The sequence below is a fragment of the Heteronotia binoei genome, chromosome 12 (assembly GCF_032191835.1).
Source record: "Heteronotia binoei isolate CCM8104 ecotype False Entrance Well chromosome 12, APGP_CSIRO_Hbin_v1, whole genome shotgun sequence".
NCBI classification, from domain to species: Eukaryota; Metazoa; Chordata; class Lepidosauria; order Squamata; family Gekkonidae; genus Heteronotia; species Heteronotia binoei.
Window position 1 is genome coordinate 7,778,948 of NC_083234.1, and position 27,271 is coordinate 7,806,218.

The window sequence follows — 27,271 nt, forward strand, 5'->3', positions numbered from 1 at the left end:
TAAACAAAAAAAAAAGGCATTTAATTATGATCAGGCAGGAAACTCAGACTTCAGTGAAAAAAATCTGCCACAATGATATTCCTATTCTACCTTTATACAGCACTTGAGACCGTTCAGATCTTTTTGTATGAATTACCTCTCCGAAGTCCTTACGACAGTCCTGTTAGGTAGGACAATATTATCTCCATGTTGTAGATCCAGGGCCGGGGAACTGTCAGAGAGCGGCTGACTGCACGCTGCTTGCTGAAATCACTGAAGGGGCAAGATTTGAACCAGAGACACTATACTTGGCCTGCATCTTGACAAGGAATTAAAACCCTGGTCTCCCCTTCTCCCGCCCTCAACAGAACAGATATAAAATGGTGGAGAATCTGCAGCTTCGAGAAATGGAATGTTTTGGCGAAGAAGCATCGAGAGAGCACAAAATCCCAAAAACACAAAGCTGCGTAAGAGAGCCACATCTAGCCGGAATACTATAATTCCCTTAAATTATATTTTGGAAAAATATGCGCACGACGCCTACGCTCATCCGATAATGTTCATCAATCCACTGATTAGGTTCGCTCTCCAATGACAGATTAAGGGCCTGAGACACGTACGGCGTCAATTCTTCGGAGCAGCCTCCTCTCCCTTGTACACGACGATGTTCTTGTCTGTTTCGTACACTTTGACTTTATAAAGAGTCCCCTTCGGGAGATGCTTCTGGAGGTTTTCCCAGATGAACACCGCAACGTTCTCAGTGGTGCTAGGAGCAAAATCGCAAAAGTTAGTTTTCCAGTCGCATTTCTGAGTTTTACACGCAGTACAGAGGATAAGCTTGACAGGCTAGAAAACTGGGCTAATTTCAACAGAGAGAAATGTAAAGAAGACGACTGCAGATTTATACCCCACCCTTCTCTCTGAATCAGAAACTCAGAGCAGTTTACAATCTCCTATATCTTCTCCCCCCACAACAGACACCCTGTGAGGTGGGTGGGGCTGAGAGGGCTCTCCCAGCAACTGCCCTTTCAAGGACAACTCTGCGAGAGCCATGGCTGACCCAAGGCCATTCCAGCAGCTGCAAGTGGAGGAGTAGAGAATCAAACCCGGTTCTCCCAGATAAGAGAGCTCTGGCTGACCCCAGGCCATTCCAGCAGCTGCAAGTGGAGCAGTGGAGAATCAAACCCGGTTCTCCCAGATAAGAGAGCTATGGCTGACCCAAGGCCATTCCAGCAGCTGAAAGTGGAGGAGTGGGGAATCAAACCCGGTTCTCCCAGATAAGAGAGCTATGGCTGACCCAAGGCCATTCCAGCAGCTGAAAGTGGAGGAGTGGAGAATCAAGCCCGGTTCTCCCTGATAAGAGAGCTCTGGCTGACCCAAGGCCATTCCAGCAGCTGCAAGTGGAGGAGTGGGGAATCAAGCCCGGTTCTCCCTGATATGAGAGCTCTGGCTGACCCAAGGCCATTCCAGCAGCTGCAAGTGGAGGAGTGGGGAATCAAGCCCGGTTCTCCCTGATAAGAGAGCTCTGGCTGACCCAAGGCCATTCCAGCAGCTGCAAATGGAGTGGGGAATCAAACCCGGTTCTCCCAGATAAGAGAGCTCTGGCTGTCCCAAGGCCATTCCAGCAGCTGCAAGTGGAGGAGTAGAGAATCAAACCCGGTTCTCCCAGATAAGAGAGCTCTGGCTGACCCCAGGCCATTCCAGCAGCTGCAAGTGGAGGAGTGGAGAATCAAACCCGGTTCTCCCAGATAAGAGAGCTATGGCTGACCCAAGGCCATTCCAGCAGCTGAAAGTGGAGGAGTGGGGAATCAAACCCGTTCTCCCAGATAAGAGAGCTATGGCTGACCCAAGGCCATTCCAGCAGCTGCAAGTGCAGGAGTGGGGAATCAAACCCGGTTCTCCCAGATAAGAGAGCTCTGGCTGACCCAAGGCCATTCCAGCGGCTGCAAGTGGAGGAGTGGGGAAGCAAACCCGTTCTCCCAGATAAGAGTCCGCGCACTTAACCATGACACCAAAGTGGTTGTCAAGGCCCGATATTCCAAATAATGAATGCCTTTGTTATTTCAAACAGAACCATTTATTCGAACTCGAGGTGCTCCCCTGAACACAGTCAGTGCAAAAACTGAGGTGCAAAAGGCTGCAGGCGTACTATAAAGGGCATCATAAACAGTTACCAAATGGAGACTTTTTTCTTCTAAACGTTAACAGGTTAAAGCAACAAATTAATGGCTTTTCTACAAAGGCTTTCTCACAGGACTGTGAGAAGAAGTTTGCGAATTAGGGAGTATAGCTCTTCCCATATCATAACACACAGCAGACCCACTGAGTGCCATAAACAAACTCTTGCCAGACGGCGGTAAATAATGGCGAGCGAGGGAGGATCTTGAGGTGCCAGCTGTTACTAGGTACAGAATAATAAGGGGCTCAACACTGGCTCTGCATTTAGGCAGGGGGAAAATCCAGTGCATCATTACAGGATGGGGGAGACTTGTCTTGGCAGTGGTACATGAAAAAAGGACATGCATACCTACGAAGCTGCCTGACCCTGAACCGTCAGTCTTGTCTCCTCAGAACAGCAGCAGCTTTTCGGGGTCTCCGATAAAGATTTTTCACATGGGGGGGGGGGGTAGTTGAGAATTTCCTGCATTGTGCAGAGAATTTCCTGCATTGTGCAGACGCAGCTGCGCTGGGCAGGGCATATTTCTAGCATGGAAAACCACCGCCTTCCCAAGATTGCTCTGTATGGCGAGCTTTCCACCGGCCATCGGAATAGAGGGGCACCAAAGAAGAGGTACAAGGACTCCTTGAAGAAATCCCTTGGTACCTGTTGCATTAACCATCACCAGTGGTCTGACCTAGCCTCAGATCGCAAAGCATGGAGGCACACCATCCACCAGGCTGTCTCTTCCTTTGAGAACGCACGCATAGCTGGTCTTGAGGACAAAAGGAGATCGAGGAAGAATCGCACTGCTACAGCACCAACCCCAAATCAGACTTTTCCCTGCAGCCACTGTGGCCGGACCTGCCTGTCCCGCATTGGTCTTGTCAGCCACCAGCGAGCCTGCAGCAGACGTGGACTACTGCACCCTTCTTAAATCTTCGTTCGCGAAGTCAAGCCGAGAGAGAGAGCAGGGGGTTGGACCAGATGGCCCCTGAGGTTTATGTTTCTATGTGCCTACACCAAAGAGAAAAGCTGCTCTTTTTGCCTGCAGTTTTGGTGGCCCAACGGTTTGGTCCAACGGTGTTCCCTTCACCACTGCCACCAACCTTCTTTGGATCTATATTTTGGTTTCCTTCAAATTTTAGGGTTCTTCTACAAAATGCCTTCTACAAAAGTAGGTATAGAACATGGAGGCTGTGCTATACACACTAACAAAATCACAGCTCTGACTTTTTAAAAAAAAATGCAAGATTTCCAGCTCACTGCGAAAGTAAATGCCACAAACATACAGGGAGTACACAATAAATCTCAAGAAATCAGAGGAGCAGTTCTGTGGTTGTGAGGGGACTTGCACAGAAGGGGAAAAAAAAGTTAAATTCTTTTTTGCACAAAAAAGAACGTAAGAAATGCAGGTTCGCACAAGAGGAACTCTAAAGCCCCATCTCTCATGATTGCGGATAGCGCCTCAAGATTCACCTACCTCACGACACCGGCAAAGTAGGGGACGTCCTTATCCAGATTCTTGTGGTCTAGAGGTTCCATAATGGCTTCCTGAGAACAGAGAGATGGGACGTCAGCTGGACATATTCAGGAGATGGCAAAGTGTGCCAATTCCATCCCTCAGGTTCAAAAACTCCCACATCCTCGAAGAGGTGTCAGTGCTGCACCCTCCAGCCAGCACCTTTCCCACAAATGTACCTCAAACTCTGCCAGAAAACTTCCTTCCAACCTAAAATCCTGTCAGCAAGCCCACGCTCTCAGCCTCGGCCTCCAGTTCTGAAGACTGAGGCATCGCCTGCCATCTTGGCTTCACTTACGCATTGGAAGAAGCAGCAGCCCTCAGACAATGAGGGCAATTTCACCTCAGAGCGCTCCATCATCTGCGTCTTCTCTCATGCAGTCTGGACCCCACAAAGCACTGTTCTTTGGGCCCAAGAGACAACAGCAGGCAACAAGTATGAATACGGTGCTATTACCTCCATATAGTCTTTTAAATCTGTGAGGTTGATCACCATCCCTGTAGCTGGGTCGATCTGCAAGGCAAAGAAGACCTATTTTGAAGTGAGGGCCCTTGGCTACAATCGGAGGGCAGAAAGGCTCAAGGGGCACCCTCTGAGATCTGTGGAGCTGCCTTCTGAGGCCAGCAAGGCTGTTCAGCAAATGATTTTATTCTAAGGCCATTTGAAAACGGGGGAGTGGATGGCAGGGCAGAATCTCACTGGAGTTTAGTCCTACCATCATCTTGCCATTTGACCTTCAGACGATCCATTCTCCACAAGAGTGCCATAAAACAATTCTGGCCAGAAATGGATACAAAACATGGAGACTGTGTTACACACCAAAAAAGTCACAGCTCTGATAGGGGTTTTTTTAATGCAAAATCCTAGCTCATTGCTGAAGGAGATGTCACAAATCACAAATATGTAAGGGGAACATAATAAAATGTGAAGAAATACCGGCCTCCCCCCCTTCATTCCATCCCAGTGCTATAAGATCTGCTGGACTTGGACAGTAGGCCATGGCTGGGAGGCAGAACCTGCCATTTCAGTCTCTATTGTCACTCTGTAGTTTTAGATTTTATATATTTTAAATTGGTCTTTTATTGGTTTTACTGTTGTTTTTATGATGCAACCCGCCCTGAGCCTGTCCTACGGGAAGGGCAGGCTAAAAATCGAATAAAATAGATAGATGGTAGACAGATGACGGACAGACAGACACATGATAGATAGATAGATAGATAGATAGATAGATAGATAGATAGATAGATAGATAGATAGATAGATAGATAGATAGATAGATAGATAGATAGATAGATAGACGGACGGATGACAGGCAGACAGACAGACAGACAGATAGATGACAGGCAGATAGGTAGATGACAGATAGACAGACAAATAGACAGACAGATGACAGAAAGACAGACAGACAGACAGATAGACACACAAATAGACAGACAGACAGACAGAAAGATATATGGATGACAAACAGATAGACAGATAGGCAGATGGATGACAGATAGATAGACAGACAGACAGATGACAGACAGATGGGTAGATGACAGACAGATAGATAGACAAATAGACAGACAGACAGACAGACAGATAGATGGATGACAGACAGACAGACAGACAGATAGATGACAGGCAGATAGGTAGATGACAGATAGACAGACAAATAGACAGACAGATGACAGAAAGACAGACAGACACACAAATAGACAGATAGACAGACAGAAAGATATATGGATGACAAACAGATAGACAGATGGATGACAGATAGATAGACAGACAGATGACAGACAGATGGGTAGATGACAGACAGATAGATAGACAAATAGACAGACAGACAGACAGACAGACAGACAGACAGACAGACAGACAGACAGATAGATAGATAGATAGACAGACAGACAGACAGACAGACAGATAGATGACAGGCAGACAGACAGAAGAATTGAGGCAGTAGAGAAATACACTTGTTTGTGACCTTCTATAACATCCTGGTCTAGAGAGATGTCTTATCCTGAAATCAGATGCTGCCTCTCTACCGTTTGGAGGGTTCTTGTTCCCAAAAGAGCCCCATGGAAGGCCTCCCTGGCCTCTGAAGGTGGGGATTTCCAGAGACAGTGCCTTGCCCAGTAGAGCAGCTGACAATTTACCTGATGGGGCAGGGAAGCCAGAACACAAGGACGGGAACACGAAGGGGACACTGCGGCTTACCACAATGGGTCGGAAATGAAAAGAGTCATGACACTCTCAGAGATGGGCCAAAAGGCCAAGGGGCAGCGGAGGGGGAGCTCAGAGAGGAGGCAAACCTGTGCCTCCGTCTGCAAAATAAATAAACTGGTCTAGGAATACTGCCTGTCACTCAATGCTGCTATACATTTACTAACAGTGATTTTAAAGAAAAAACGTTTGGCACTAAGTGAACATGCACATATATGAACATATGAAGCCGCCTTATACTGAATCAGACCCTCCTGGGTCCATCAAAGTCAGTCTTGTCTACTCAGACTGGCAGCAGCTCTCCAGGGTCTCAAGCTGAGGTTTTTCACACCTACTTGCCTGGACCCTTTTTAGTTGGAGATGCCAGGAATTGAACCTGGGACCTTCTGCTTATCAAGCAGATGCTCTAGAAATTGAGCCACCCTCCATGTGAGGATATCAAGGGGTAAGCTACTTCAGAAGTTGGTCCTTTAGAAGCGGGTTCCGCTTCAAAAAGTTTTGAGAGCTGCTGGTTTGTGAGATGGAAAAACCATCGTCGGACTTCTTTTCTTACAGCAAGAGAAATGGCCTATAACATGTAGGGTATTTGGACGCTGAACGCCATGTTTCCATAAGAGCATAAGAATAAATGGGATCTTGTGTTGGACCAGACCAATGGCCTATCCAGTCCAACACTCTGAAGTATCACACAGTGGCCAAAACCCAGAGGCCATCAGGAAGTCCACCAGCGAAGAGCACCGTACCATGCAAAGAGGGGCAAAACAGCTTGGATGCACCCCCAGGTGTGTGTGTGTCTTGGAAGAAGAAAGATGATGATATTAGATTTATATCCTGCCCTTCACTCTGAATCTGAGTGGTGACAATCTGCTTTACCTTCCCCACCCCCACCCACCCCACACACACAACAAACACCCTGTGAGGTTGGTGGGGCTGAGAAAGCTCTCACAGAAGCCGCTCTTTCAAGGAAAACTCCTGTGAGAGCTACGGCTGACCCAAGGCCATTCCAGCAGCTGCAAGTGGAGGAGTGGGGAATCAAACCCAGTTCTCCCAGATAAGAGAGCTATGGCTGACCCAAGGCCATTCCAGCAGCTACAAGTGGAGGAATGGGGAATCAAACCTGGTTCTCCCAGATAAGAGAGCTATGGCTGACCCAAGGCCATTCCAGCAAGTAGAGGAGTGGGGAATCAAACCTGGTTCTCCCAGATAAGAGTCCGCACACTTCACCATTACACCAAACTGGCTCTCACAAGGACAGCTCTGCCAGAACTATGGCTGACCCAAGGCCATTCCAGCAGCTGCAAGTGGAGGAGTGGGGAATCAAACCCAGTCCTCCCAGATAAGAGAGCTCTGGCTGACCCAAGGCTGCAAGTGGAGGAGTGGGGAATCAAACCTGGTTCTCCCAGATAAGAGTCCGCACACTTAACCGCTACACCAAACTGGCTCGAAGGATTGAAGATCCAGAATCATGAGTGATCAGTCATGAATTGAAGCTCCACATTTTTGACCCACAACTCAAATATGCCTCCAAAGGGAATTTTGGATTGCAAAACAAGGCAGCGGTTATCTGGAACGTGGCACTGTGATGCTGGGGTCGAAGAACGCAGAACATTCTAAGCCTCCAAAGAAAAGACACTTACCTTTCCCTGCACAGTTACTTCCACTAGAAATAAAGAAAAGAAAACACCAAGTCACAGGTGGGACGGTGCAAAGACGAAATTAAAAGCAAAGCGAAGAAACGCCAAGTCAAGCCAGCAAGGATCTGCAGGCACATAAAATGATTTGCTTCAGCAAGAGTTTAGAAAAACAAATGCAGGATTCGGCTTCCCGTATTTGCTCTAATAAAAAAAGTTAAACAAAATAAAATGCAAATGGCTGCCAGTCAAGGAGAGAAAGAGGCGCCTATGATTTACTCTCACGCTGAGAGAAGAAGGGCTCTGGTAGTGGGGAGTAAGGCATTTTGTAGCAACACGTCTCCTATCTTGCGTTTAACAACTCTGCAGACAATCTGGAGGGCCTGGACCCCACAGAGAAAGAGAAAAATATTATTGCTCTTCATCAGGAGGAGTGGGAGAAATATAGCTCTTCCAGCCCCAAGTGTCCCACATTGCTGTCTTCGTTCAGATAATCAGTAGCTTGCCTCCTCTGCAGGAAAACACAGGATACCTCGAGCTACCTTCAGTCTTACAGATTTACACCCCTCTGGAACGCAAGGCGCCTCCCACTGATGTAACAGGCTCTGCCTTCCGCCAGAGGAAAGTGACATACCGCTGTCAGCAAAACAGGTCTGCAGAATCCAAGCTAGGATCTAAAGTCTACATACCTGCAACAACGGATAGTGGGGAGCAGGGCACCAAGAAGCATCAGGGTGGCTGGTAAATCATGATGGGAGTCGTTTTTTAAAATCTGAGAACCAATATGGAGTAGAAGACTGCAATCCTGGGAGACCAAGGTTCAAATCCTCATTCATATTTATTTATATCCTGCCTTTCTTATCAGTGGAGACCCAAACTGAGAGCCAGTTTGGCATAGTGGTTAAGCGTGCGGACTCTTATCTGGGAGAACTGGGTTTCATTCCCCACTCCTCCACTTGCAGCCGCTGCAATGGGTCAGCCAGAGCTCTGGCAGAGTTGTCCTTCAAAGGGCAACTTCTGGGAGAGCTCTCTCAGCCCCACCCACCTCCCGGGGTGTCTGTTGTGAGGGAAGGAGATAAAAGGAGATTGTAAGCTGCTCCGAATCTCTGATTCAGAAAGAAGTGCGGAGTATAAATCTGCAGTCTTCTTCAAAGTAGTTAACCTAAATCTCCTCTCCTCCCCTTTATCCTCACAACAACCCCGCGAGGTAGGTTAGGCTGAGAGGGCACGACTGGCTCAAGGTTACCCAGCGAGCTTCCACGGCCATGGGCGAAGACGCTTCAAGCTTTCCGGTGAAGGTAGCAGCCAGGGCCAGCTGGAACATCCCCCCTCCCCCCCAGAGATGCAAAGTCCAGTCTTATGGAGGGGGGAACAGCGCAGGTCCCCGCAACAATGTGGAGCTAAGACCTTCCTCTTGACCCCACGAATGAAGAGCAAAGGAGTTCAATGAAGCTGTTCCCCAAAGAAGATGCCTCAACCATGAAGTGGAGAGGAGAGGCAGAGACAGCTTTAAAAGGGGGCTAGACACATTCAAGGAGGAAAGGTTTATCATTGGTTTCAAGACACGGTGCCTCAGGCACTTGTTGTCGCACTTTAACACAGCAGCTAGGATTCTTTTGGCACAAAGATGGAAATTGCAGGAAATCCCCACGAAAATGGACTCGGTGGGAGAAATTCTGGAAACAGCAGAGCTGGACTTCCTGTCCCAGCTGTTGGCTGGGAAATCTAAAGCAGCAGCAAGAAAATATCGGATGAAATTTTATGCCTGGTTAGGTAATCAAGACTCTTAAGATTCTCCGGTGTGAACTTATTTTTTTCCTGTATTTTATACTATAAAATTTACCTTTCTTGGAATTGTCAAAATTATTAGATGACTTTAACAAAAGGTGTATTTGAAAATGGATTATGCACAGTTGAGACAAAATAATAGGGGACAATTTATGTAAAGAAAAATGGCAGAATTAAGCTTTTTGAAAGTCTTTTATGCAAAATAATACCGGAATGTATTGTGCTTTCTTCTTTCCTATTCCCCATCCCTATCTTTTTTCTGAAACTAATAAAACTTTTTGAAAACCCAAGACACGGTGCCTCATCAGAGGCAGTCAACCTCTGAATCCCAGTGCCAGGAGACTCACTGCCTGGCGCCCCCCCCACCAAAAGCACCCCCCGCGCCTCCCCCCCCCCCGCGGTTCTGTGCCTTCTTCTCCTCCTCCCCCTCCCTCCCTTCCCCACCCCATGTTGATTTCAATGCTGGAACCGGCTGTAGCGCCACATTCCAGCTATCTAAAGCCCACCACCCCCCCCCGCTGATCACTTGCTCGGCAGGTAAAACCGCGCTGCGGGGCCTCACTCGCAGTCTGTCACGTGGCCCCGCTGCTGCTGACTTCTCTCCCATACAGGAAGTGGGGTGGGGAGGAGTCAGCGGAAGCGGGGCCGCCCTTTCAGGACATGGGTCCTGAGAAACTGTGAGGCCCCGCGGCGCGGTTTTACCTGCCAAGCAAGTGATCAGTGACGGGGGGGGGGGGCTTTAGATAGCCGGAATGCGGCGCTAGAGCCGGTTCCGGCATTGAAATTGACATGGGGTGGGGAAGGGAGGAAGGGGGAGGAGGCGCGGCAGGGAGGGGGGAGGCGTGGGGGGCGCGGAGCTGCAGGAACCGAGGGGCGGGCGGCAGCAGCAGTGGTGGCAGGCAGCGGGCCAAGGAGGCAGGCAAACTAAGTGCTTGCCTGGGGCACCAGGAGCGGGTGGGGAGCCCAATTTGGCGCCCCCACCCTCCCGGTGCCCTAGACAACTGCCTAGTTTGCCTAGTGGGTGAGCCAGCCCTGGCCAGGAGGCAACATCAGGAAAAGGCCTCAGCCTCTATGCCTTGTTTGTTTGACCTCCAGAGGAACTGGTTGGCCTCTGTATGAGACAGGATGCTGGATCTAGATGGGCCATTGGTCTGATCCAGCAGGGCTCTTCTGCTCACACCATCTAGCGATTACAAGAAACAACCACAAGCAAGACACGTCAGCAGAGCTTTCTCTCCTCCCGGTTGCTGAAATAAAACACTGTTTCGCATACAGAAGGGGCTGGGTTCAAATCCTCACATTTCCCATAACTGGGGTTGGGAAAGGCCACTTTCGGAGACCCTGGACAGCCACGGAAATTTAGAATAGACAATTCAGATCTAGATGGATCAAAGGTCTGGCCCAGGATAAGGATTTCCAATTGTGGTGCACAGTTTCTCCCTGATACTCCCGCACAGAAGACACTCTTTCTTTTGGACCTTAGTAATTGCATGGCAATGGCAAACCACCCCATAAAAAGTTTGCCATGAAAACATCGTGATGCGACGTCACCCCAGAGTCGGAAACAACTGGTGCTTGCACAGGGGACTTTTAATTTACCTTTTTAATTGCACGTAAAAGGTTAAGATACCACATAGAGAAAGAAGAACAAGTTTGCAAACCGGGTCGTGAAGCATAAAATCTGACTGACCCCCACACTGCTAGAATCTCGAATCAGCAGAGCTCGGACCAAGTTATCTCCCTCGGGGTTTTTAAAACTATGGAAGTCACACACATCCCTGCGTCAGGAAACTAATGAGCCAGATAGTTAGTCCTCACCTTTATAATTATGGCCATGCCCGTTGGGATTGTTGCACTTTCCAAAAAGTTTCTGGTTTTCTTCATTGCTCAATGACTTACTGCAGGGCAAGAAAAAATAATTCGAATACCAGTTACATGCACCAGATTTTTACTGGAAATGTGTCTCTGCTTCACACACACTAACATGAACAATTCTCTGTAAATCCTCTGATTTCACTGGCTGTAGACTGGAATAATTCTGTTTAGGACTGCCCTGTTAATCTCTACTGCAGTTTAACCAAGGCTTAAATGCTGTGTGTTATGTATTCATTTATTTAATTCATTTATACCCTGCCTTTCTCCCAAATAGCGGCCCTGTGGTGCAGTGATAAAGCAGTAGTACTGCAGTACTGTGGTCTGAACTCTCTGCTCACGGCCTGAATTCGAAACAGGCGGAAGCTGGATTCAGGTAGCCGGCCCAAGGTCGACTCAGCCTTCCATCCTCCCGAGGTCGGTAAAATGAGGACCCAGCTTGCTGGGGGGAAAGTGTAAAAGACTGGGGAAGGCAATGGCAAACCACCCCGTAAAAAGTCTGCCGTGAAAACATTGCAAAAGCAATGTCACCCCAGAGTCGGAAACGACAGGTGCTTGTACAGGGGACCTTTCCTTTCCCTTCTCCCAAATGGGGACCCAAAGCAGTTTACATCCTTCTCCTCTCCTCCATTTTATCTTCACAACAACCCTGTGAGGTAGGTTAAGCTGAAAGAGTGACAGGACTAAGGTCCCCCAGCAAGCTCTCACGGCACAAGAGGGGATTTGTCTCCCAGATCCTAGTCTGACTATCTTAACAGCTACACAATACTGGCAATCTGTGTCTAACAACTGTGCAGTTGTGCAGCACATAGCCATTGTATAGTGGTTAGAGAGTCAAAGCCTTGGGTTCAAATCCCCCCTTAGCCAGAAAGCTTGCCAGAGGACATTGGCACACTCAGTCTCTCTCTCTCTCTCTCTCAGCCTGAACTATCTCACAGGGTTGTTGTAGGGGAAAGTGCCTTCAACAGTACTCCTTCGTTTGTGTTATTTCCAGTTCGCCTTCTTGCAAAGACGCAAGGCAGATTACAGAACATGAATCAATGCAACCAGCGGGGGGGGGCGGTAGCAATGCCCTGTTGCTCAGGAAGGCAGGAGGTTTGGAACACTTTCCCTATGAAGAAAGGTTAAAACACTTGGGGCTCTTTAGCTTGGAGAAATGTCGACAGAGGGGTGACATGATAGAGGTTTATGCATGGGATAGAGAAGGTAGAGAAAGAACTTTTCTCCCTTTCTCACATTATGAGAACTCATGGGCACTCAGTGAAATTGCTGAGGAGTCGGGTTAGAACAGATAAAAGGAAGGATTTCTTCACTCAACAGGTGATTAACACATAGAATTCATTGCCACGGGAGGCGGTGGCAGCTACAAGCATAGATGGATTAAAGAGGGGACTGGATAAGTATATGGAGCAGAGCTCCAACAGCAGCCATTAGCCACGGCATATTACTGGAACTTTCTGTCTGGGGCAGTGATGCTCTGTATTCCTGGCGCTTGGGGGGGCACAGCGGGAGGGCTTCTAGTGTCCTGGCCCCACTGGTGGACCTCCTGATAGCACTTGGGTTTTTTGGCCACTGTATGACAGAGCGTTGGACTGGATGGGCCATTGGCCTGATCCAACATGGCTTCTCTTATGTTCTTAAGTTAGCACTCTGCACACACTCAGAGGCACTTCACCTTGTGTTCTGATGCTGCCAGGCACAGTTTGGACACCAATTCTGTGGCTGAGCCCTCAGTACCAGTAAAGCCCCAAACATCTGTCCTTTCCTCTCCGATGACTTGTTGGTACTGAAAAAAGCTGCTACAGCAGCATCCTAGCCAGGAATCAGGAAGCCCCAGGTTCGATCCCTGCCCGAAACCCACTCTGGCAGCCTCCGTCCTTCCCTTATTAACATGCCCTATGAAAACAGCACTTGCCTACCTTACAGGGCTGTTGTATGGAATGCAATACAACGCATACGAAGCGTTTGCAACATGCTGGTGATAGAGCACCTGTTCTAGGGTTGCCAAGTCCAATTCAAGAAATATCTGGGGACTTTGGGGGTGGAGCCAGGAGACTTGGGGGGTGGAGCCAGGAGACTTTGGGGGGTGGAGCCAGGAGCAAGGTTGTGTGACAAGCATCATTGAACTCCAAAGGGAGTTCTGGCCATCACATTTAAAGGGACCGCACACCTTTTAAATGCCTTTCCTCCAATGGAAATTAGCACACCTTCTTTGGGGGCTCATAGGATTGGACTCCCTGGTCCAATCCTTTTGAAACTTGGAGGGTATTTTGAGGAAAGGCATCGGGTATTATGCTGCAAATTTGGTTACTCTACTTCAAGAAACAGCCCCTCTAGAGCCCCAGATACCCACAGATCAATTCTCCATTATGCCCTATGGGAATGGGTCTCCATAGGGAATAATGGGGAGGGCCTCCAAACCGGGGTATCCCCTGCCCCCACCTGGGAATTGGCATCCCTAGCCTGTTCTGGGCGCGCTCCCGATTAACCCCTTCGCTCCCGCACGCACGCACGCGCATGCCCGGAAGCTCGACTCGCCCGCGCGCTTGTCTTAGGGGAGCCCACCGGGATGGGGGGCGCTTCCCGCCTTCCGCCCCTCCCGTCACCTGTGCAGCCGGTGGGAGGCGCTGAAGCAGAGGCAGCGGGATACCCGGGCCAGGCGGCTAGGCCCAGCGGGGTGCTCGGGCGGCGCCATGGCAACGCGGAGCCGGAGTATTACCGAGCACTACTGAGCATGCGCGAAGCGAGATGGAGCATGCTCCGTGGCGGCCACTGAAGCCTTTGCCCTTTAGACTTTGGCGTCCCAGTGGCCATGTGGACGAAGGGAAATGCGCAGGCGCAGAAAGCGCTTCAATTGACTCTGGCGTTAGTCGTACCTGCAAACTTGCCCCCAATCCTTCTTATTTGGGTAACGAACAAGACCTTTGAAGCAGCTGCCATTTTCTTCCAGCAAAACGTTTTCATGAATGAGAGCCCCCTTGTTCAGAGTTCAGATGCAGCGAGGGAATCTTCAGTGTGTAGATCTAAGGGGGCAGCCCTATTGGGCTGAAGCCATAACAGGGGTGTCAAACATGCAGTTCGGGGGCCGAATCAGGCCCCCGGAGGGTTCCTATCAGGCCCCCAAGCAACCGGATGTCATCTGCTTTCTTCTCTTTATGTCTTGCTACCTTCTGCAGCTCAGCTTGCTTTGCAAGGCTTGCTCAATTGCACAGGATCCACAGAGCAAAGTCTCTATTTTCTCCATTGGCTGAGGCTCCTCCCTTGGGGAAGAAGGAGGGAGGAATAGCTTGCTTTGCCAGGCTCTCTCAATCTCACAGCAGAGCTACTGAGCCGAGCCAGAGCTTCCTTTGCCAATTTCCCAGGATCCCATGGGAGAAATACAAAGAAAGCATCTTTAAGCCTAATGAGTGCTAATGTTTTAAAAAAATGTGTTTGTCTGTGTTCCTTATAAAGTGTGTATCTCTGCTACCTAATCTTAAATAGGTACACACATGACCCAACGGGACATGGCCTGGACCAACAGGGTCTCATTTTTGTCACATCCGGCCCTCACAACAAATGAGTTTGACACCCCTGCCAACAGGGGCGTAGACTTTTCAATTTCCCGGACGTTTGATCTAGTGACATCATAGGGAGGAGCCAGTGTCATCACAGGGAGGGGCCTCCATTATCACTACCTATGAATTTATGGAGAAGCTCCCTCCCCATGAATTTAGGGAGCATCCCCCCCCCAACAATACCCATGGACCGAGCCAAACCCAGAAAAAGCTGGGAGTTGGCCAGTGCTTATAGTGGTATCTCAGAGGTCTCTTGCTGTATCTTGTTTTTGAAATTCACTTTTAGAATAGTCACATTAAGATCTGCAAATATACATATGTGCATAGGACAAACTAGTGGTCACAAATTTGGCAGTGAAAGGCAATAAAGAAAAGCTTTAGGGGAACATTTCCCTTCCCCCCATTGTTTTCTGATGACCCTGAAGCACAATCTCCTTTACCTCCCCCCCCCCCCACAACAGACACCCTGTGAGGTAGGTTGGGCTAAGAGAGCTCTTACAGCGGCTGCCCTTTCAAGGACAACTCCTACAAAAGTGATGATTGACCCAAGGCCATTCCAGCAGCTGCAAGTGGAGTGGGGAATCAAACCCAGTTCTCCCAGATAAGAGTCCGCGCACTTAACTACTGCACCAAACTGGCTGTTACCAACTATATGTTGGGTTCAGTATATGCTACAGTTTACAGCTGCTGCTGATACCGGAGCTTGACACCTAACCTAAATCGTTCAGTTTTCACTTATACTCAGAAATCAAACTTTCATTTCATTTCATGTATTCAACATATCCTGCCCTAACCACAAAATGGGCTCAGGATGGCTCACAACATAAAACCAACAGCAGCAAAACAATAAATAAGATCAATGATTAATAGCAAAAAAAAAGGCTCATGTCAGATAAAATAAGGGTGTGTTCAGAGGTACCATTAGTGGCGACACAGCTCCGTCTCGCTGACAGATTAAATATGTTCGTCCAGACATCCACATCTGGCAATTGAGCGTCATCCGGGTTCATCCCGGCTTGCTGAGGATCAATGCCGCGTTAATTTGATAGTGCAGAAAGTCTGGCCGTTTTTCACAGAAGCGGCACACGATCAGTTTTTTCCTGTTTAGACAGCTCACGCATGATACTGCCCCTTGGAAAGTTTACCGCCCCTCCCACCTTTAAAAAAAAAAAAACAGCAGACTTGCGCATTGCCAGATCATCCGGGAATCTGATGTGACGCTTCTGCTTCTCCAATCAACACAGGATTGGAGGAGGGGTGGAACGTCATCCCACTTTTCAGAACAGGAAAAAAAACCTTTTTTTTCAATGTGGAGGATTTCCAGATATCATTGTCACTGCCAATTTCTAGGAAAGTAGTTCCCCTGGTTTGAATCGGCAACGTTAATTCCGGAAACTTTCCCCCCTTCCCCCACCCACCTCTGAAGCAACATTTGATTTCCCACCTCCAAACAGTTGGGCGCATGTTCAATGGACCCCCCACCCTCCCAGGAATCACCATCTGATCACGCATGCGCCAAGAAAAGAGCGTGATAGTATGGGATGTCTGATCGCTCGACAACAGGATGAGTCGCATTCTTGGATGCTCGTCTGATCGGCCCTGCATCGAATCAATATTCAGCGGTTCAAATTTGAGCGCTACATACCCGCTTTTAATGTGACGTGTGACCGCACTCTAAGTGTGTGTGCAGTCAAAATGAAACAGTGTACATGCACACAAAAGCTGATGCCCACATTAAAACTTGGTTGGTTCTTAAAGGTGCTGCTGGCCTCAAATTTTGTTCTTAAAGGCCTCTAATCTTCATGGCCGCCCTCAATCTCACTTTCCCCCAAAATGTAAATTGGAACCAAGCAAGTATGTTGAATCCACCACCAAAGAGAGCCTGAAGTCTGACTGTTGGTGCATTAAAAGTGGAGGGGGAAGGAGTGTCACTATTATCTTGACAATTGCTGCCCTATCCAAGGCTGATTGGTTCATTGTCTTTTCCACCTCATGAGACTTTCAAGGCAAGAGACAAGCAGAAGTGGTTTGCCACTGTCTTCCTCTGCGCAGCAGCCTCAGCTAATTTGGGATATGAGGACTGTGACTTGAAGGACGTCGGTGTATTGAAGGACGTCTGTAGCTAAAGATTGACAGGAAGCTCAATTAGCATTTCTAAGGAGCTGAGCTTTGGTTGTAAAGTCATTAAGTCATTCATAAAGTCAATCACTGACTTTGAAGCTCAGAGGAAAAATCCCACACAGCCTTTGAAGCCCCAAGTCCTGTGTTGATTGCCCCGTGGGGGCTTAGCAACGGGTGGGAAAACCCTGGGGGGGGGGGCTGGAGCCCCCCATCCCCTGCGTACTTTATGCCTATGCCTGCCATAGAACAAAGTTAGGGTCCAGTAGCAGCTTTAAGACCAACAAAATTTGATTCAGAAGGTAAACTTTCATGTGCAAAAAGCACAGTGTCAGATGAAATGGGGTGCTGTGAGCAAAATTACATATAGCTGATGGGCAGTTTACTGATACTATAGAATTCAGCGACGGACAGTGGCCCAAGCAGCCGTTGAGCGCAGAGGGGCACTGACAACGGCACAGGCCAAGCAGCTGGAGAGAAAGCTTGACGAAATAATTTAGTACCGAGGTCTGAAGAGACAGGTGATCCGTGCACTGACAACAGAGGAGGAGGAGAAAGAGGAGGCAGCCAAGGGGACCTGACGAGCGCCCAGAAGAGATGAGCGTTCGTTCCCCATTACAGGACAACCACTGTGGTCCCGAAATATAAGTGGCAACACTGCCAGAGCCCTTGTGACCAGACACAACCTCCAGATGGGCCTGCACGCCGGGGCACTCGGCTTCAGGCAACGGAGGAGGATGCTGTGGCAGGAGCAGGTTGACGCACCGTGTCCACCAGTGCCCGGACACGGGAGCCACCATCCGAGGACATCTCAGAGATTCCTCCGCGTCACCTTCCCCCGGAAGTGCAGTTCTGGCCCGGCTGCAAACACAGTCCCGTGGAAGCAGAGGCGCCGCTAAAGAGGAGATTAAACACTAAACAGGAGAGCATTAGCCTACTAGATATTCTTGTGGAGATCTAGTGTCACAGGAGAGATTGTTAAGTGTCATGGCTGGGGCCGGGTCAGGCAAAGTCCAGGGGCAGTCCGAGGTCTGCAGCCAGTAAGCAGGAGGGTCCGAGGCGCAAAATCCAAATCGCTGTGCAAGTATCGCAGGTCCGAGGTCCAGAAGCCGAGGTCAGGGAGTCCAGAAGTCCAAAGCCAAAGTCAGGGAGTCAGGAACCAAAGTCAAGCCGGAGTGGATGCTAGAACATCAGGGAGATGACTAGTTGCTTCCACAAAGCCTCCTCCCAAAGCCCACAGCTATATAGCCCTCTGCTGGCTGTTGCCCGTTTGGGCTAATTGCTGGCTCAGAGAGGCAGCCAGGATCCTGTTGCAACTCAAGCATCCTTGCTCTTAGGAGGGCCAGAATCCTCTCAAAACTCAGGGCTCAGGGAGCGTCTTGCTTGTGAGCGTGCCGCCCTCCTCCGATCCCTGAGGTCCTGATGGAGGCGGTCACGCACACGCGCCACCCGAGAGGGCGAGGCAGAGGGGCTGGGATCTTCTCCAGCAGGAGGCAGGGGCACTGGTGCAGGTGGCAGGGGCACAGTTCCTTCTGCAGGCTCTGCAGGCTCGGCTTCCTCTGCAGGGTCCCCAGCACCCATGACAGTTAAGTGTCTGTCTCTTTCCGAGTTAGTTTTCAATAATCCCGTGCCTAAAGAAGGAATCCTGAAGCAGGCGAAGGAAGCTAGCAGCCCTGTTGCACTTCTATGGGATTAAAGGAATACACATCTTCATATCTCTATTGGATATCATCGTGGAAGTTACCAGCGCAAGTGCTGTTTGCCGAGGATTTCGGAACTTATTCTGCACCTGTTTGGGGTTGCATTGATATGAACTATTTTTCTATTCCTGCTTGGCGGCTATTATAATTAAATTTGCATCCTCTGTGAATTATCCAGAGTAATTTAGTCACAGTGTCTTTTGGTTGATTTCCCACCTGATCGCTGGCAACCCACTCTGATGTTACATTTTTCATGTGACTGCCGACTAAGGAGCCATGCAGTGGATCGGAAGAAGAGGGCTCTGGCCCACAAAAGCGTACGCTGAAATTAAATTTTAATGGCTTTATAGTAAAGTTGCCCAGCTTTGAGATGGGAAATACCTGGAGATTTAGGGTGTGGAATGGGGCGGGGAGGTGGGATTTGTGGAAGGGAGATGTCTCACTGCTTTCTTCAGAGGAGTAGCCATGCTAGCCCATTGCAAAAAAATAGACAGGAGTCTTAATTCGCTAGGACCTACACATTCTTATTCCTGCAATGGCTTCAGTGGAGGGGCTGTGGCTCATGGGCAGAGCGTCTGCTTGGCATGCAGAAGATCCAGGTCCAATTTCCTGACGTCTCCAGTTTAAAAAGACCAGAGATAGGTGATGTGAAACAGTCTAGGGCTTTTTTCGTAGCAGGAACTCCGTTGCATATTAGGCCACACGCCCCTGATGTAGCCGATCCTCCTGGAGCTCACAGCAGGCCCTGGACGAAGAGCCCTGGAAGCTCTTGGAGGATTGGCTGCATCGGGAGGGTGTGGCCTAATATGCAAAGGAATTCCTGCTGCAAAAAAAAAAAAACCCTGTGCAAGACCTCTGCTGGAGACCTCGGAGACCCACTGCCAGTCTGACTAGACAATACTGCTTTGATGGACCGAGGGTCTGATTCAGTAGAAGGCAGCTTCATGTGACTAGAACCCAATTTGTCAGTCATATGCATGACCAAAACCTGAAACTGGGACTTCCTTGACGCATCTCCTGAGAGCCTTTGAACTAGAGATTCTGTTTAGCTGTGTTCCTTCCGGGCCAATCAATTGGTTCCTCCAGCTGTCCCATGGTTCCTGTCTTCCCTTGCCAGCCTGCTCCCATGATCAGCAACTGGCCTTTATATTGGGGCATCTCCGTCCTTTGGCTCTTTCCCTGTCCTCCTGAGACTCAGCTCAACTCCAGCGATGATGCAGACTTCTGCTCCGGCAATGAAACCAGCCAGGACCGTGACGTTCTCTAGGGTGGAGACCTTCTGTGCTTCCCACAGGCTAGCCTGGTAACATTCTTCTTCCCTTTTGACAGTGGAGGGATACAGATAGCAGGCCTGAAGCCAGGATTTTTAAAAGTTGGTGGGGGGGGTGTAAAAAAGTCAGGGGGCACTTAGGGGCTCCCCTCCCCTGGCTTCCACCGCCATGACGCAGGGTGCCTGACCTTCACTCTCACCCACCCACCCACTTGAGGGGCTGCAGGGGTGAAAGCTGAGAGGCTGGGGACTGCCCCCTCCCTCCCCTGTGAATTAAATGGCATGGCTGGGGGTCCCAGGAGCAGCCAACGGTAGAGGGAGGAGCAGCGGCTGCTCATGGGTACCCCCTCCCATGCAATTTAAGTCATAGGGGGAGGGGGGCAGCCCCCAATCTCTCCGCTTTCACCTCCACTGCGGGGGCAGGGGGAGGGGAGGGCAGCCCCCCCCCCAGCAGGAAGTCAGGGGGCAGGGCCCCCACAAGCCCCCCTGTAGCTACAGGTCTGCAGCTAGATGCCCAGTTGCTGGATGGAACCAGACGCTGGAATTGTTACTTTATCGTTTTAGAATGTGATCGTAAATGTTTTTAATTGACCGTTAGCCGCTCTGAGTCCACTTGCGGAGATTGTGGGATAGAAGACGAAAGATAACAACAATGACAATGACTACAATGACAACGGCAACGACAACAACAACGATAACAATCATAATAATAACTCAGTACCCAGAAAGCTGCTTGGGGGATTTTGAATATTTGCCCACAGGATTTATTTAAAAAATGGATGCTGGTGCTGATGTTTCTTATTCACCCTGGGTTGGGATGACAAGAGATTGTTTTAGGTAAAATGCTTTCTTGAAATGTTCGGGTTGCCAAATCCAGGTTGGGAAATTTCTGGAGGTTGGGGAGGGGTGGAGCCCGGGGACATAGGGTTATAAGGTGTGTGTTGGAAAATACCCAGAGACTTTGGGGTAGATCCGGGAATGGACGGGGTTTGGGGAGGGGAGGGGCCTCAGCATGGTACAATGCCACAAAGCCCACCCTTCGAAGCAGTCATTTCCTCCAGGGAAGTTTATCTCTGCCAGCTGGAGATCAGCTGTTAAACTGGCAGATCTCCAGGCCCCACCTAGAGGTTGGAAACCTAGGGAAAACCATGCAGACTAAAGTATATACAGTGCGCCAACGACTGGGTAATGCTAACTGTAATAGATTGCTTAATGATAAGTTTTATAAAGAACTATTTAATAAATCAATTACATACATACATATATATATAGAATTAGTTTTTGAAAACATAGTATATTGATACATACCAAGAGCACAACCACTGGCATGGATATAGAATCCACCAACAGACAAATGATTATATACAGTACACTTAATACTGGAAGGATGCTGGCATTCCTCTCCAGAAGGTGAAAAAACGAAAGTGACACGCTTCCAGTAGAGGGTGTGTTTCAGTGGCGTCCTTCGCCCGACAATTATTCAATTATTCTGGAACCAGCGCTCATTCGACGTGCATACGAACACAACGATCAATTTCATAGGACACAGTTGGTTCTCCCAACTGTGCCCTTTGACATTGACCGTTGTGTTTGCATGCACGTATCCTGGAGGAGAATGCCAGCATCCTTCGAGTATTTAGTGTGTATCTGAGAAAAAGTCAATAAACTGTTCCAAATCCTAACAGATTGGGTAACAGTGCTGCCTGCCTCTCCTTCTGTGCCCACTCACCGATACAGGGGAATTTTTCTTTCCAGCGAAAGACTGAGTGAAGCTGAGAACCAGAAGTTGTTTGGGAAGTGCAGCAGGAGGCATGGCCACAATTACAAAGGTGAGGAACTTGGGATCTCTTCATGATCAAGAACTGAGAATCTGCCCCCCCCCCCCTTGGTTTCTTTGCCCAGTGGGGCAAATAGTGGCTCTGAACAGGAAGTTCCATTTGGCTGCTAGGACATTGTATGCGCAGCTTTGGAAACAAGGAACAATACCAGAGAAATGGGATTGGATTGTGAAAGTTTTATAGTGGAGTGAGATGGACAAATTAACTAAAACTTTAAAAGACTATGACTTAGACTTATTCAAAAAGGAGTGGAAGAAATTCAAAGGATATATGGAGAAAGAGTGGAACGTAAAAAGACATTGGACAATTTTTTAGTATTAATCAAAAGTATTATATTTTGATAGATTACTGGTAGCTTTAGAATTAAATTTAAATTTATAACTTCGGGGAAGTCAATATTGGAAGGAGGTGGGGTGAAATATCATATGGTTTAGTATAGGAAGTTCCATTTTGCTATCACTGCCAACAGAGGTTAGCAAGTGTCCTTCAGCAAAATCAGCTTAATTTCCTTAATTTTCACTGCCCCCTTTTTTGCAAATTTACTTTCCAAAAGGCCAAAAACCATGTCCTAGTGGGATAACGGCGAACATGTCAAGATTACCTGTAGTCTTTTCAAACTTGGGGACATTATGTGACACGTCTTTTTCTTCCTTCTTCTTAGTTGTGGTGACGGTCCGTGGAGAAGTAAGTGAAGCAAGGAAGGGTGGGTGAGTCTGGGACAGGCTATGGGGTTATTTGGGGGCAGTTTGTGTATTGGAAATGCGGACAACTTGTGTGCGACTGACGATCACATCAGAACTGCAGTCACCGCCACGAAAAATGCAGGTGCAAGATTGTATTGGCTGACCGCACAGACCTTCTGTAAACCAAACAGGGTTGCCAGCTTCCCGTTGGCGGCTGGAGATCTCCTGGGATTACCGCTGATCTCCGGGCAACAGAAATCAGTTCCCCTGGAGAAAATTGGGAGCTTGGTGGGGGGTGGGGAAACAACCGCTGGCAACGTAGAGGCTCTCCTGCAGAAGCCCCACTGAATGGGGTGTTCCTACTCCTATAAATGGGGCTTGCACACGAGAACTTCCTGGTGGATCGTGCCCAAGGAATGACGAGGATGTAATTTCTCAGGCTTCCTTATCTCCTGATCCTAAAAAGCAGCTGAGCTCTCACCCTGTTGACTTGTCAAGATTCTAAACGGAGAGTACAGGCCAAGGGAGTCAAACTCATGACACAAATGAGACCTTGTCAAACCGAGCCATGTCGGGTTGGGCCGGGCCATGTGTGTACCTATTTATTATGAGGTAGCAGAGATATAAAAAGGACATGGACAAGCACAAAGACCCTTAAAACATCCTTAAAACATTAGCACTCAGTCTTAAAGGTGCTTTCTTTGTATTTCTCCCATGGGATCCAGAGAACTGGGCAAAGGAAGCTCTGGCTTTTTCCTTCCTTCCTCAGGGGACCAGGAGGGGGGGGGAAGCCTCAGCCAATAGAAGGAAAAGAGGCTTGGCTCAGCAGCTCTGCTGTGCAATTGAGAGAGCCTGGCAAGGCAAGCTATCCCTCCCCCCTTCCCTCCCCAATGGAGGAGACTCAGCCAATGGAGAAAATAGAGGTTGTAGCTCCTGTGCGATTGAGCACACCTGGCAAAGCAAGCTGTGATGCAGAAGGAAGCACGAGAGAAAGAGAGAAGGAAGCAGATGACAGCCAGTTGCTCGGGGGCCTGATAGGAGCCCTCTGAGGCCTGATTTGGCCCCCCAGGCTGCATGTTTGACACCCCTGTTATAAGCCATGTAAGTGCTCACGGGTTGCCCACCTGTGTAATGAGGTGGACTTGCCACTTTAGAAACACAGAGCTGGAAGGGACCCCAAGAGTCACCTAATCCAACTCCTTGCACAATGCAGGAAATTCACAGCTACCTTCTTCCCACCCACCCACCCCGCCCCCCCATGGCTCCAGCGACCCGTTTTATGCCCAGAGGAAGGCAAAAAAGCTCTCCAGGACCCCTAGGCCAATCTGGCCTGGAGGAAAATTCTTTCCTGACCCCAAAATGTCAATCAGCATTATCCTGGGCATACAAGAGAGGGCCACAAGACCTGAGCATTGGCTTATTATCCCTCCCTGCCTTCTCTCTTACGACCTTGTGTCAAGATAGATCCAGGCGGGCAGCCATCTTGGTCTGAAGCAACGGAACAAAGCGGGAGTCCTATATAGGGTTGCCAAGTCCAATTCAAGAGATATCTGGGGACTTTGGGGGTGGAGCCAGGAGACTTTGGGGGCGGAGCCAGGAGACATTGGGGGCAGAGCCAGGAGCAAGGGTGTGATAAGCAAAATTGAACTCCAACGGAGTTCTGGCCATCACATTTAAAGGGACAGCGCACCTTTTAAAATGCCTTCCTTCCATAGAAAATAATGAAAGATAGGGGCACCTTCTTTTGGGGCTCGTAGAATTGGACCCCCTGGTCCAATCTTTTTGAAACTTGGGGGGTATTTTGGGGAGAGGCACTAGATGCTATACTAAAAATTTGGCGCCTCTACTTCAAAAAACAGCCCCCCCCAGAGCCCCCGATACCCGTGGAACAATTCCCCATCATTCCCTATGGGAATTGTTCATGGAGGTGCATGATGGCTGTGGGGGTGGGGCTTCCCCCGCTGGCCAGCTGGCTGGGGGAGAGGGGAAGCCTGTAAAACCAGGGGATCTCCCGCTGGGACCTGGGGATTGGGAAGCCTAGTCCTATAGCACCTTTAGCACAGTTTTATTCAGAACGTAAGCTTCTGTGTGCATGCACACTTCATTAGATGATGAAAAGCACACGAAAACTCGCATCCGGAATGAAACTTTGTCGGTCTTAAAGTTGCTGCCGGGCTCCAACTTGGACCTTGTATCAAGTCCGAGGTCCCCAAGGAAGGCCTTTGAACTAACTGCTGAAGCTGTGTCAACAGGCCTCCTCACATCAAGGGCTTTTTAAAAAAAACAGGAATGCGCGGGAACGCAGTTCCGGATGGCTTGGTATCAGGGGGCGTGGCCTAATATGCAAATGTGTCCCTGCTCCAAAAAAAAAAGCCCTGCTCATGCCCACTCGACCCAACAGCATGGCATACCTAGCCTCTGGACCCTTCCCACTCAATGTGGTCATGGTGTTTGCCAGCTCCCAGCTTTTTTCTCCCTTCGATTTATGGAGCCTCAGATCCCAAGTACAGCTTGTTGCCCCAAAACAGATTGCTGACTAGGGTTGCCAATCCCCAGGTGGGGGCAGGGGATCCCCGGTTTGGAGGCCCTCCCCCCGCTTCAGGGTCGTCAGAAAGCGGGGGGAGGGGAATGTCTGCTGGGAACTCTGTTATTCCCTATGGAGATTTATTCCCATAAAAAATCATGGAGAATTTATTTTTTTTTTTTTGAATAAACAATTTTATTAGTAACATATGGTAGTAGAACTATAACTACAACTTATAAAAAGCTTAATATATATTAAGAAAAAGACCATCATTCTACCCCACATCTTACTTTCTCCCACCCCTCCCCCAATTACTTGACCTCCGCCAGTGTTATTTTCTTTAAAAAAACAGATATTAAAGGTACCCTTAACTATCAAGAAAAAAAACGAAACAAAAAAGAAACATAGGGAAGAAGAACCCCCTTCAAGAGTTATATTGTTATCTTAAAAATCTTAATCCTCAAAAATTGTCCAATGTCCTTTTATTTTCCACTCTTTCTCTACATATCTTCTGAATTTCTTCCACTCTTGGTTAAAAAGTTCTAAATCACAGTCTCTTAATTTTCTTGTTAATTTGTCCATTTCACTCCATGACATAACTTTCATAATCCAGTCCCATTTTTCTGGTATTTTTTCTTGCTTCCACAACTGCGCATACAATGTCCTAGCAGCTGAGAGCAAGTACCATATTAATGTTCTATCTTCTTTTGGAAATTTTTCCATTTGTAATCCCAGCAGAAAAGTCTCTGCCTCTTTATTGAATTCATATCCCAGGATCTTAGATATCTCTTGTTGAATCATTTGCCAAAACATTTTAGCTCTTTCACAAGTCCACCACATATGGTAGAAAGAACCTTCATGCTTTTTACATTTCCAGCACCTATCTGGCATCTTATTGTTCATCTTTGCTAATTTTTTTGGAGTCATATACCATCTATACATCATCTTAAAACAGTTCTCTTTAATACTATGACATGTTGCGAGTTTCATGGAATTTTTCCACAGATATTCCCAAGATTCCATCTTTATTTCTTTATTTACATTAATTGCCCATTTTATCATTTGAGATTTCACTACTTCATCTTCTGTAGCCCATTGTAAAAGTAATTTGTACACTTTTGAAATTAATTTCTCATTATCTCCAAGCAGAACTCTTTCCATTTCTGTTTGTTCTTTCCTTATTCCTTCAGCTTTGATATCATTCTCCATCAAACTTTTTATTTGTTGCATTTGAAACCAATCATATTTATAGTTTAGTTCTTCTGCAGTTTTCAATTCTATTTTCCCGCTTTGTATTTTTAGTAACTGGTTGTATGATAGTTGTTTTTCCTTGACTGTTTTGGCCGTTAACTTTATCACTTCAGCCAGCACTATCCATAAAGGTCTCCTCTCATCACCATATTTCTTGTACTTTATCCACACATTTAATAAGCTACTCCTTATATAATGGTGAGAGAAAAGACCGTCCATCTTCTTTTTTCCATAGTACAAATATGCATGCCAGCCGAATTTTTTTCCATGGCCTTCTAACATTAGAAGTTTTTTATTTAATAACGTTATCCATTCTTTTAACCATACTAAACAAATTGCTTCATGATACAGTTTCAAATCTGGTAATTGGAATCCACCTCTCTCTTTCGCATCTATCAGGACTTTCATTTTAATTCTAGGTTTCCTCCCGGCCCACACGAATTCCGAAATTTTTCTTTGCCATTTATCAAATTGCTTAGCATCTTTCACAATGGGGATGGTTTGAAACAGATACATAATCCTTGGTAAAATATTCATTTTTACTGCAGCTATTCTACCCAACAGTGACAAATTGAGCTTGTTCCACTTTAGCATATCTTCTTCTATTTTACGCCATAGCTTTTCATAATTGTTCTTAAACAAATCAATATTTTTCATTGTTATCTCTACCCCTAGGTATTTTACCTTAGAGGTAACTTCACAACCCGTTAGTCTTTGTAGTTCTTGTTGTCTATTTTTCTGCATATTCTTACATAAGATTTTTGATTTTTCTTTGTTTATATAAAGTCCCGCCAACTCCCCAAACTCTTGTATTCTCATTAACAACAAAGGTGTAACTTGTAAAGGATCTTCATTTATAAACATTATATCATCTGCAAATGCTCTGTATTTATAGGTAAATCCTTTTATTTGTAGTCCTTCTAAATCTTTTTCTTCTTGAATCTGCATTAGTAAAATTTCAAGAGTCATTATAAACAGCAATGGCGAAAGCGGGCAGCCTTGTCTGGTACCTTTACTAATTTTCATTTCATCTGTAAGATCTGCGTTGATGCACAGCCTTGCACTTTGTTCAGAATATATTGCCTTTATCATTCTTATAAAACTTTCTCCAAGCTCCATTTTTTCCATCACTGCAAACATAAAGTCCCAATTTAAATTGTCAAATGCTTTTTCT

General features: G+C 47.8%; 2 protein-coding genes across 2 annotated transcripts in view; one reads left to right on the forward strand and one right to left on the reverse strand.

Moving 5' to 3' along the window:
• On the reverse strand, nucleotides 1–14,173 carry LOC132580367 (6-pyruvoyl tetrahydrobiopterin synthase-like). The gene is made up of 6 exons (XM_060251119.1): nucleotides 13,763–14,173; nucleotides 11,103–11,182; nucleotides 7,503–7,525; nucleotides 4,117–4,173; nucleotides 3,621–3,691; nucleotides 1–745 (listed from the first exon to the last, which is right to left on the reverse strand). Exons 1-6 carry the CDS (start codon nucleotides 13,849–13,851, stop codon nucleotides 604–606), a joined length of 462 nt encoding a protein of 153 aa, XP_060107102.1. The 5' UTR covers nucleotides 13,852–14,173; the 3' UTR covers nucleotides 1–603.
• Nucleotides 13,905–27,271, forward strand: part of LOC132580680 (6-pyruvoyl tetrahydrobiopterin synthase-like) — a 19,367-nt gene continuing 6,000 nt past the window's right edge. Inside the window, exons 1-3 of the mRNA XM_060251662.1 lie at nucleotides 13,905–14,064; nucleotides 21,487–21,630; nucleotides 22,301–22,323. Of these exons, the coding sequence (XP_060107645.1) occupies nucleotides 13,905–14,064; nucleotides 21,487–21,630; nucleotides 22,301–22,323 (327 nt within the window). The remainder of the gene's footprint in view (nucleotides 14,065–21,486; nucleotides 21,631–22,300; nucleotides 22,324–27,271) is intronic.